The sequence below is a fragment of the Lissotriton helveticus genome, chromosome 9 (assembly GCF_964261635.1).
Source record: "Lissotriton helveticus chromosome 9, aLisHel1.1, whole genome shotgun sequence".
Taxonomy (NCBI): domain Eukaryota; kingdom Metazoa; phylum Chordata; class Amphibia; order Caudata; family Salamandridae; genus Lissotriton; species Lissotriton helveticus.
Window position 1 is genome coordinate 997,310,875 of NC_136070.1, and position 12,593 is coordinate 997,323,467.

The 12,593-nt window shown below is 44.6% G+C and overlaps 1 protein-coding gene across 2 annotated transcripts in view; it reads left to right on the plus strand.

The window, feature by feature from the left end:
* Positions 1-5,678: 5,678 nt before the first annotated feature.
* The window catches only part of LOC144782129 (transmembrane protein 115-like), a 35,728-nt gene continuing 28,813 nt past the window's right edge, over positions 5,679-12,593 (plus strand). The window contains exons 1-2 of one of the 2 annotated variants that reach the window (XM_078661306.1): positions 5,679-5,895; positions 6,396-7,775. In XM_078661306.1, coding sequence (XP_078517432.1) covers positions 6,922-7,775 — 854 coding nt within the window. In that variant the 5' untranslated portion in view covers positions 5,679-5,895; positions 6,396-6,921. Of the gene's footprint in view, positions 5,917-6,395; positions 7,776-12,593 lie in introns of both variants that reach the window. The other variant, XM_078661305.1, reaches the window with a different exon arrangement.

A 12,593-nucleotide genomic window follows, 5' to 3' on the forward strand; every position in this document is an offset into this window, starting at 1 on the left:
CAAAGCCATCAAAGTGGCAGCCATTCCTCGCAATCCTTCTGAAATATGAAGTTTTATGAAGAAGACTAACTACTGCTGCAGGTTCATTCCAAACCTGGCCACACTGGCTAAGCCTCTGAGAGTATTAACTCGCAAAGATGCAAACTGAAAGTGGAAAGAGAGGGCTGCACAGGCATTCAAGGATATCAAGAATGCGCTCTTACAGGGTGCCACCATGGCCTATTGTGATCCTTTTCGGAAGACAGAACTCATCGCAGATGCAAGTCCGGTGGAACTCGGAGAGGTGCTACTGCAGACCAAAAGAGAAGGTGAATGGGTCCCCATTGCATACGCAAGCAGGGCATTGTCAGTGTTGGAGACTCGCAGATCGAGAAGGAGACATTAGCCATTCATTGGTCCTGTAAACATTTCCATCTCTACCTGTGTGGCCACCCCTTCCAAGGTGTAACAGATCACAAACCTCTGGTGCCACTGTTTGCAGGATCCGCTCGCAACGGTCTGACACAAACCGAAAAATGGGCTATCCAGCTTCAGCAATACTCATTTGATGTATTGTACTGGCCCTAGGTGAACAACCCCGCAAACTATTTGCCACACCACCCTCTGAGTGAAGCTTCAAGTGCTCAAATGGAGGTTGATTCCAGGTCAGAAGCTCTAGTTAGGATGATCACTAAAATGGCATGCCCCAGGGTGCTTACAGTGGCAGAAATAGCTGAGGGAACAATGAAAGATACCTGCTTAACCCGTGTGGCCGATGCTCTCAAGAGACATAAATGGAAGAACTTCCTTGACGGAGCCGGGGAGCGGAAGGCAGAAGAACAGAAAACCTGAACACGCATGTGGCACTGCCGAGATGAACTCAGCGAAAGCGAGGAAGGACTGATATTAAAAGGCCATCAAACCAGCTGTGGGCTCGCACCGTGGAGCTAGCACACTAACGACACCAGGAAATGGTGCCTTTGGAGATTGTAGGCATCAAAGGAACTATGGTGACGGCAAAGAGGGGAAACACCGAAGTGTACAGAAACATATCCTGGTTCAGAAGAATCCACCCTGAGGTCATGGGGGAAAGTTGTGAGAACAGCTAGTGGTGCGAGTTGGATGCAAGCGGGGAGAGCTACAAACTTGAGAACACCTGTTCTCCAGCAACCAAGGCTTACGTGGGAGTGGTTCCTGTAGATCGAGAGAAGAACACCTGGGGCAAAATCATGAGGTCCCGTCTTCAAGAGAAAAGAGTAGCCATAGGCGTCCATACAATCTGAGGGCCAACCAGCAACCGAGTTAGCTAATCCAAGACTACATCTGCTGTGAGCATCAGGAGGTAAGGAGTGACGAATGAGGCAGCCGGTGTTCCTGACCTAGAATGGCAGACAATGGACCTGGTGGTATTCTGTCATGTTGATGTAATACCTATTTGCCCACCCTTCAGTCTTTTTTCTCTCTCTTTCGCTCTCTTGTGTCTGACATTTCTTCAGTTGCTGATATTACTATGATTCTGATTTGGAGACCTTTGCATTTTGTTTATTAAGTTATCTGGTCAGCCAAGTATTGTATTTGTCCAAAGTTTGGATGGGATGTAGTGAGCCATCCGGCCATTACGTGGGATTCGGGGCTACGCATGCACTCATATGGCCAAGCGCCAGACAAGATAAATGAAGGACGTGAAAGTGAAAATAAAAAATGGATTTAGGGCCAGATCTTTGTTCTGGGGTGTATGTATGACATTGTTCTGCATTCTGTCCATTAATTGTGCTTTTTGCATTCGTCACCCCGAGTGGAATGGGTATGCACAGACGTGGGTCCCGTGCTCTCCATGCCACTGGATTCAAGCTATCCTGGCTGATGAGGGCTGAAAGCCCAATACGGGTCCTAGGACACTTGTTTCCAGTCCAGTGAGGACCTGGCCTGGCAGTTCAGGCTGGACTGTTCCCCTTGGGCGCAGGGTCAAAACTGATTTGCATATGGGTTGGTTCAAACTGGAATGGTATGGTGAGCAAAAAAACAATGGATTTAGGCCCAGATGTCTATACTGGGGTGAATGTATGACATTGTTCTGCATTCTGTCCATCAATTGTTCTATTTGCAAGATAAATGAAGGTGTCTGGACTACTCTGGAGCCAGTGCACGTCACGACCACAAAATGTGTGGGCATCATTTTTGAGTGTGTGTGGGTTGCGGCCCAGGAGGTCGTGCTTTTTTTATCAGTCTCCCTTCTTAAACTGCCTCCAATATAAGGCAACAGGGAAAATACATTCCCACAATGCTTTTTTTCAAAATCTCCCACTGTCCAGTTTTAAAATGTTTGCTTTGTATGCAGTTTCCACACTACTGTAATGCACGGAGGGGGTAACTGTCCCATCTGCCTGATTACATTTTCATAACCGCTTCTTGCACTCACAATAAAGTGTTACACATATGGCAATAAAATGCAAAAATTACTGAAAGCTGTGTAGCAAAGCAACTTTCCCAAGGACAACAACCCTGATCCTAGACAAAAGACTCAACCCACATTCCTATATCAATACCATCACCAAGCATGCACGTTACCACTGCGCCTTTTCTGGAGGGGTTTGGCGTTTCTTTCCTGAGCAAGACTTAAAAATCTTGGTCCATCATTGGTTCCCTCCAGCTTGGACTACTGCAACTCTCTCCATAGCTGCCAAGGTTTCAGATTGCTATGAGTGACGCGTTCATAATTTTAGGGAAATTATGAGTGACATTTCAACGACTATGAGTGACACTTTTTTGAGAGTAAAATCAAGCAATGAAAACAAGTGAAACGTAAATATCAGAAATTACACTTATTTGAGCAAAGCGACTGTGCCACCAAAAGCAAATTTTCATAGCATAGCAAGTCAGTGCAGCAGTAGGAGATCATGACGTACACCATAACAAACACGTTTTCAGGTTGTCCTCATATGCTATATACCTGTTTTGCATGTAAGATTCTGTTCATTTAAGCTTACTTAAGGATTTTTTTTTCTTCAGAAAAATCAGCAGTCCAGACTGACAAGCCGACTAACAGACAAAAAAGAAAACACCTCACACACTGTGACCTGACCCACCATCTGGAGTCGGACTGCACTGGTGGCAGAACGTCAACTAAAGAGATAGCTGCAACCTCATCTCAGGGGGGAAATCGCCATACAGCTTTTTGTCAGCGCATGCAGCTGTACCCTGCATGCGCTGACAAAAAGCTTGTGTCCAGTTTAGGCTTCATTGGAGCTCCGGGGCGGACATCTATAGATTCTCTCACTGTGGCAAGCCGGATACAACCTCTTTCCCCCTCTTCCCTCCAGGGCATAGGCTTCCCCACTGTGCAGTACCGGGTCAGGAGCTGCGACCTATGCTGTGCTGCCAGTGCTTGAATATTTGTTGCAATTGTGTAGCATGCACTTTGCAGCTGCAAACTGACTTTGTCCTGCACCGGGCAACCTAACGGAGCTCTGGCCTGTGTCACCCGAGATTCGCTTTGGACAGGCAGGATCCGGCTGGCATGGGTTCCTCCCCGACCACCACCACTTCCCGATATTATCCTGACGGGGTCCTTTTTGCCTGGGAGTCCTGGTCAGAACCGAAATGAAAGGCCACCGGGCACTGATGCAGGGCCTTGTCCAGTGTACCGTATCCAATTAAATCAGGGGAGACAGCCAAGCAATGAGAGCTGTAACAGGCACACCACAGTGATTACTGACGCTCAAAAATAAATAAAAGACTATCAAATTACCTGCGTGAGAACTTCTGGCACAGCGATCAAAGGAGTATTCTCGGGCCTAGCGCTATGAGAGGCTGCATGCAGGCAAAATGTTCTCCGGCAGCCGCACCTGGGCCCGAGTCATGCAGCATGATCCTACAGTAGGCTACAGGCACCAACTACAGTCTGTCCGGCAGCCTCGGCGGATGTACTCGCATGAGAGGCAGCAGGCACAAACCAAATACTGCTGGCGGTGCAAGCACAGGTAAGCTCACTCTTGGCAGAATTCAACATTTAGAAAATGTCATCACTGGCGCCCATTTCCGCGCCGCGTGCAGCACCACGTCCTATTTATAATTTGCATCTCGTGTCTCGGCTGGCATTGCTGTGCGAATTAAACATGGATTGGAGCCAGAACATACATTTACAAATGGGCAGCCCTGTGTATTAGCGGTGGTCGCACTTTAAAATGTCCACAGCTGCAGCAGTGAATTTTGCGGTGTTGGTGCCCCTGCGTCTGTCCATCCTGTTCCACGGCGCCACGGCCTGTAACCGAAACTACTTCGGAGGGCAGGCCCCGCCCGGGTCTCAGTAATTGGGCAGTCAGAGTCAGTGACTCTCCGTGACAGCCCGCCGTGCAGGCACTGGTAGCAGGGCAAATGGTAACATGTGTAGTACTGAGTCTAAGAGCACAGATTTAACCGTTTACTAACTGTGCTGCTGCTGGCCACAAGTGAAGTCTGCTGCCTGCGGCCCGGGGCACACACAGGTGTGTCTGAGCGCCAGCACCGCTAGCACTTGGCGTAGCGGGCAGCCAGTTTCAGCACTGTCAGCAGAGAGTGCGGTCAGTGGCAAAAATGCGTGACAATGCATTTCAGTGCGGTGTTGCGGGAACCCCACACGGAAATACGTTAGCGTCACGCCCGATGTGTGACACTTGGCAGGCCTGTCTCTCCTTGATGGCCTCCCCAAAACTCACCTTTTCCCCTCTAAAATCCATCTTCCATTCAGCTACACGTTTCGGATATGGGGCCAAAAGAAATGATCACATCACACCCTGTTTTCCCTTCACTGGCTTAATTCCCATCGAAGCCAGGTCAATTTAGAAAACTGCCTTTATCACTATTGAGCTTGCAATTTCATGACCCTCAGTGGCATTCACTTGAGCTCAACTTTGTAAATATGTATTCTATACCTGTATTAATCGAATGTTGCCACCTTTAATTTGTTTTTATAATCCTGATTGTATATGTAACTTGTTAGTATGCAACTCTCCTTATGTAACTTACTTTGTTCTATTGTAAAGCGCTCAGACACCTTTGAGTATAGTTCGCACTATATAAAACGACATTAAATGAATAAATGTCACTAATCCACACGCTAAATATTGGAAATGTCACATATAAGCATAATGTGAACTTGGCCCCTAAGATTCCTTTCGTGAATGGTCGCCACATATACTTCCGATCGGTGAGTTCCACGGAATTCCTTCTCTAATTTTCTTTGGCGGGTTCGAACGTATACTTCCTGACACGCCTAATATCCACTTGGCCTAAAAGGAATGAAAAAGAAGACAGCCAAAAGCAACACTTAAGAAAGAGCATAACTGAACCTCTGACCTCTTGAATTGAAATCGTTTCCAAGTTACGCAATAACGTATTTTTGTAATTATGACGATTTTGGAGTCTTTCGAAACATATATTTGAATTGAAAATTAAATTATCACCTACGCGTAAACGCTGGCGAGTTATTTTTGTAACTGAATTGTTTGATTTTGACAGCCATAGCGTTATCGATGCCTGATAGGAAAATGCATTACTTTTTCGAGTCTAAACAGGTATCATACATTTTAAAAGCATTCATTTTTTTTTCTTCTCCAAGATGCGTTTCCATATCAACATGTCCGCCGGATTCCATAGACCACATCGATGACTTCCTTGTCCTTTTTCTATGCCGTTGAACTGGTCTTTTGCCAACGATGGCAGTCTAGGCTATTCTGTCAAGAGCCATCGGACTACACTTCCCAAGTGGGCTTGCGCAGGCGCGGAGAGCCCTGTTTGTGTGCGGGCAGTGACGGTGGCAGAAGGGACTGTCGGCTGCCCAGAGTTCCGCCGGGGCCCAGGAGGAACACCCGGCCCCCCTGAGACCACAACAAGACGTCTGCGAGCCCCGGCCTCTCCCGAGCGCCGCCGCCGGGGAACGTAAGAGCTGCGCCCGGCGGGGTGAGCACAAGCGGCCTAGACAGGAAGGAGGAGGGACAGCCGGGAGGGTGTGGGATCGCTTCCTTGCAGTCACTGCCCTTGTAGTACTTATTTGGGCCCTTTATCATATAAATGACCCTTGCCCTAGCCTTCAGGTCCAATGACTTCTTCAGAGGTGCTTTTTACCACTTCGCTTAGACGTTTCAACACCTCTGCCAAGTGCTCGATAATTTCTCAAAAGTACTGCTACTCCCAGGCATAGAGTTCCTCGCCCGTAGTGTTCAACTCTGTCAATTCATCCGAATACATGCCCTTTCGTCACTTCCCTCACTTCCCTCGTAAGTCTTAACTTGGTGTTCCGCTCTCTTCACCATTTGCTAAATTGTTAGGTAGTCGGCCTGGTATTCCATCCATAGTTGATGACCTCTCCAGATACTACATTATATTTCCTTACAGTCCTCTTCACCGTTCTCATGCTTGTCTTTATCTTATCATTACAGGCACCCATTCTTGCTGACTATCCCTACTAGAAACGTTTCACCTGCTAAACCGGACCGGTGTTCCTTTCCACCAACCCAGATTAAGGAATCTCCAACTGTGAATCTGACAGCCCCCACTGTTGCACGAACGAAATAGTGAAAGCTCTTGTGTGAGGAAAAAAGTTAAGCCTCAAATGCTATCCAACACGGAAAATAACATGACTGCACTTTTGCAGTGCACCGCGAACTGAAGGGTGCCAAGCCACAGATATCGAGGCAACAGTGTCCTCGGGAGAACTGCTTAGGAAGCAGAACCACAGCGGATCGGAAAGAATCAGTTTTAGTTGTCGAGAAGGTGTGGTACTAAGCTGAAGACACAACTTGATTGTGAGGTAATACACAAATGTATTTGGGGTAACACACCTTGTGAGAGGATAAACACAAGGAATCCTAACTGCGTCTGTTAGAACTTTTTATGAGTTTCCAAACTGGCTGTAACGAATGACATTTTCCCTTTTTTTGTACATTGATTTTTAAGGAAAAAATAATGAACCGATATCTCCCAGTCGCTCAGCAGCACTTCTTGGCTGTACTGGCCAGCACAAGTGTAGTGGTGAAGTCGATCTGTGCTACTGTCCTCCTATTGTACTTGATCACCTTCGGGGTAGACACTGTATCCACACTAGGTGTGACCCCTGGATTCCTTTTCCCACCCAACTTCTGGATATGGACACTTATTACGCATGGCGTGGTGGAAAAGCACATCTGGGATGTAGGTGTGAGCCTGGCCACAGTGGTGGTAGCCGGCCGGCTCCTGGAACCTCTCTGGGGGGCACTAGAACTGTTAATCTTTTTTGCAGTAGTGAACATTTCTGTTGGCATCCTGGGTGCTTTTTCATACCTTCTAACATATGTAGCTACTTTCAATCTGGCATACCTGTTTAATATCCAAATCCATGGTGTCCTGGGGTTTCTCGCAGGGGTCATGGTGGCTCTCAAACAAACCATGGGTGATAGCATCGTCCTGAAGGTCCCACAAGTTCGCATGAAAGTAGTTCCAATGCTCTTGCTGCTGATACTGGCTATCTTGCGATTAACTACATTGATTGAGAGCAATCTGCTGGCATCCTATGGATTTGGGGTGCTGTCAAGCTGGGTGTACCTGCGTTTCTACCAAAGGCACAGCCGGGGTCGCGGAGACATGTCTGATCATTTTGCGTTTGCCACATTCTTCCCAGAGATCCTTCAGCCTCTTGTGGGACTGGTTGCCAACTTGGTGCATGGTGTCTTGGTGAAAGTGCGCATCTGTCGGAAAACAGTGAAGCGATATGACGTTGGTGCTCCATCTTCTATCACTATCAGTTTACCGGGGACCGACCCTCAAGATGCTGAGCGAAGAAGGTACTATAATTCATTACTTTTAATTCCTGCTACATATGTGAAGTGTGTTCATACTTTTGTAAGACTTATTATTTGTTCAATCAATATATGAAAAAAGCAAAATTTTACTTTGAGTTGACAGGCAAGGATGTCTAATTTAGAATAACCATATATATAATTTTAAAATTGTACACAATTTACACTAGCTTGAAGTAATATCATACATAAGAAATGTTATTTTTGCAGTCATGCCATGTAGCAGGCAGAGAGAAAAGTGAATTTTTTACCAGTCTTAGCGGGCAAGGGTGTGTTTCATTGGTTTGATATCCCAAATGGTTATAAAATGATACACTTCGCAGTTATCCTGAAAAATAAAACCTGAGTGTCCTGAAAAATGTTTTGTGGCATTTCCAAGCATGTTTTCAGCGCAGTAGTGTTTTTTTAGGTGTGACAAGATGTTTGTAGTTATTAAAATAAGAACAGCTTTCAGGGATGTGGAATTCCTATAGCCCGACGCCCAGGACATATTGTTTGGGGTCAAGGGCATCAAGTTTTAATGTGTATTTTGTCCTTGGGACAAGTAGGCCCAACCCCCTGCAGCACAAACCCTTTGGCTGCCAGTTTACAGTTCACATTAAGGGTCAGGGAAGGGCACTGCCTGCAGTTAATATTTGTGTGCATATGTTAATGCTGTTCAAACTTGTATTTATAGTTCATTAATCTAAAGCCTTTATTATTAGGGTGAGTGCTCTAAGTAAATGTAAATTCTGACTGCACTCTTGATAGGGGTTCCAGTATAAAAATGTGTACACACGCTTTCAATGTTTAGCAGTATGAAGCTCTGCATAATGCTCCCAGAATGCTTTCTGATTAGATGCAAATATTTGCAAAGCTTGAAATCAAGAATAATGATTCTTTGCTTTCAATATAAAATGCTCTTAAAAAATGCAAGTAGGGGAATAAACATTTAGCTAAACTACTGTAAAATTTCAGGTACCATTTCATTGCAGCATCATTTAGTAAAATGTGCTGATGCATTCTAGTATTTCCCAAAAATATTCATATTGGAAAATCAGTGTAACCAGTTTCAATAAGGTTATGGGAAACATAAAAATAAACAAGCTTTGGCAAAGCCAGTAGGTCTGAAATTGTTGGTCAGCTTTTTAGTTTTGGCAATGTGTGACTTGTTTTCGCATGGTTTTTGTAAAACCTTATTGATGTGAGGGCTGCCGTGCCCTCACCATTATAACAAACATTGGCAAAAGCAAAAATAGGTTTTGGTCTCAATAAAGCACACACTGCCACATTAGTTATTGGCACTGACAAAACTACTTTGTGTGCCGATATGCTCCTTGTGAAAGAGCAGAATGCTGTCACTCACAGTGAAAACAGCGGTTACCGAGAGAGAGAGAGAATTTTAATAAACACAAAAGGTCATGGTTAACGCCAGACCAAATTAGGGGCCCAATAATTAAAGAAAGTCTCAAAAGTGCACCCTTGGTATATGTCCTTGCACTAAGCACAGCTATATAGCTTTCGTGAATTCACAAGAATTGGCAGAAGTAGGGCAAGAAATTGTACTCCTAGAAAATGTTTGTGATCTACATTTTAGCATGAGCAAATATGCATGTGTAGATTTGCTCATGCGAAAACCTAAGTGTTTGCAAGTTCATTTTCCCTCCAACCACTTTTTCCCCAACTCTGGAAGAAGGTTTACGTTAGCCATTATCAAGAGTAAATTTCCAACATTTCTCATTATGGGAAAAGATTAGAGAAGAGTTGTTGAAAACCCTTAAAACATGCAAGTTAGTAGGTTTACTCCGACTCATAAGGGCATTCCAAACTGGAACTATTGCTTACCACTACCTTCAGTCTCAGTATGTAGATCTGCCGAAATGTGACAACATAAAGGGATTGCTAGTATTCAAACACTACTATGATATGAGCCCTGTCATAATGAGAGAGGCTATATAAGAGCTCTTATATAATGAGATTGCTGCCCTAATTTGTCACCGCACTACATGGCACCAAAGCGACAAGTGGATTTTGTTACAGGACAAGTAGATTTATGAAGCAACTTGCCCCATGGACAAGTAGATATTTTAATAAATTCCACACCCCTGAGCTTTGGAATATATTAACTCAGAACTGAAAAACATTTTTTTAAGTAGAGGTTAAAAAACGTTGCTCAAAATTGGCTTTATGGGTCACTGGGATGTCTAGCACCATCTTTCAATCCCCTCAGCCATTCTCACTCCTTAGAGACCCAAACCGGCATTTAGTGTTCTTTGAAATACACTTTGTGCAGCTTAATTTAACAAATTGTTAATTCCAGTAACGATCCTTGTATGAAAAATGGCATTCTATTGTTCATTGGTTAAAGCCCCTTACAATTTCCCCTGGATTGACAAGTCACACTCCTACATTTTGATATACCAAGCAAACAGCTTTCTAGTGATATAGGAGTGTAGTAGTCAGCTTGGTTTCTTGTTCTATCAGACTGTGCGGCAAATGGAGCGTCATACTGTCCTCAGAAGTACAAGGGATAAACTAAAAGACCCTTACTTGATATCCATAGTTTATAAACTAGTTTGGAAGGAAATAGCTGTATCCATCAAATATAAGTGTGTTGCCAAAAGAGTAATAGCACAAACGGTTGCCTCTTTGTAGTCCTTCTTTCATGATAATGACTATTGAGCTTGCAATTAGAAATGACGACAGCCACCACCCCCACCCCGTTTTTAGGTCTGGCATTAACCAAACCTTTTGATTTTAATTAATGTTATAGGGTCTTTCAGCCCAGTCTCTTCATACATTGGTCTTTAGTGTCATTCACATTTATGATCCCACCACCAGAGGGTAGCATGTGGAACAGGGTCAGCCTATTTTTGCCGTTGGCTTACCTCTGAGTGACTGCATGCAGCTCTTGCCCAATATCTACTTGCACACAAAGTAGTCCCCTTAAACAGTTTTACAAAAATCATTACAAAATATTTGCAAAGCCAAAATTTGACTGCCAACGCCAGGCCGACTGGCTTTGACAATGCTAGTTTTTAGGCCTGTCGTTAGCGTTGAACTTTCAAATGGACTAATATGTAATGTATAATATACTACCTGGGGCTTTCAGCCAACCCCTCTTCATGCATAGTATGTTATTGTCATTCACATTTCCACCCATTTTCTTTGACCCACTAAAGCATAGTATATTATGAACAACAGGGTTAGACCCATAAAGTCAAAGGGACCTGGGTAAGTATATTGTAATGGACAGAGGGGTCCCGGACTGAGAAATTAGATAATTAGAAATATACAAACAATGAAAAATGAAATACGAAAAGGGTGACAGAAGTGCAATGTTTTATTCACAGCGCACTCTTAACCTATTTATGGTTACACAGTAGGCATCAAAAGAATGAAATCAATAACTTTTGGTTTTTTGTGCCCAAATAGGAAGATGAGGGGGGAGGGGGTTTGTGTGGGGTAAAGTTAAAGATAAGATGGATGTGACTCACTTTTACATGAGTTTGTGACACATACATTGAAAATCATGTATATACTCTTATTCGATGGTCCCCATCGGAAGGGGCCTCGTATGGTATGCACAAATCAGATACATTTAATTAAACAATCAAGCTCCTGAAAGGCTGTATAAATCATGCTGGAAAAGGAGTTGACGAGGTAGATAGCAGTTTACGTTTCGACCCAAGGATTTGTAGGATGATTGATCCTTACACGGCGGGTCTTCATCAGGACATATGGGGGAAGGGCAAACCTCCTAGGATCAGGAGGAAAATGAAAATGAAAGTCAATTACTATAAGGGCTCAAAAGGTCCCTAGCAACCTAGCGGGTGTACCGCTTGGTATTCTTCATTAAAAACACTGAGGGCTATATACACCCAGAGAGCCACTTGCTGTGCTCTCGACATTCGGTAAATCATGATTACCTGCCGCATGTGCGGGTCGGTGGGTGAAGTGCTGCGGCCAAAGTAGTTTTTGTAGAGGATCTAAAGGAGCGAGAGAACTAAGTGAGGAGTGAATCCATCGGGTCACATTGCGTGTGGTTTTACAGGGCGTTACATTGAGAAAGGGGATTACCTGTGGCTTCACATGAATCGCTATGATTTTCCGACAGCCCGTATCTGGAAAAAAGGGAGTTAAAGAGCCAGTCAGTTTCGGGCGACAGTATGTCGAGCGATCTTCCTAAACTGACCAAAAAAAGGGGGGGTAAGGTTACCAAGGCGAGCTCACCTGATTATTCAGATAACTGGAGGGAGGTCTCGTGGCATCGCTCGTTTCCAACCTGTAACCAGGAAGTAAGACGGGGCGTGGTAACTAAGTCACCTAGGTAATGGAAAGTGAAAAAAGACTAGTCTGTGGCAGTTGCTAGGTAACCTGAGGCGTTCTGTGTCAGAGAAATGCAGGAGTTGGTACGTAGTGGTAGGAGAGCGAATCATCGAGAGGTTATCTAGTACCCTTACAGTTTATAACATTGAGAACAACTCATTATACTGGCTTCACAGTTTGCAGACCTTGTGGACGATTCGCTCAAAACAAAAAGTCAAGAAATCTAAATTCCCCATGCGTGAACCTACCACCATGGTGGTTACGACGCATATCTGTTCTCGACATGGGTTGGCACCAGCATGTGTGACATATTGCAAACTCCCCGTCGGCGTGAACCTGCCAACAGAGCGGTTAGACGCACATCATTACACAGAATAAGAGTCAGAGATTCAGAATAAGTAAAACTGGGCCCGAGGGGAGGGAACATAGTACCCATCCTCAATGTCAGAGAACTAAAATGGATCAATTTCTTTGACTCTGTGTGAAATGGTCTGA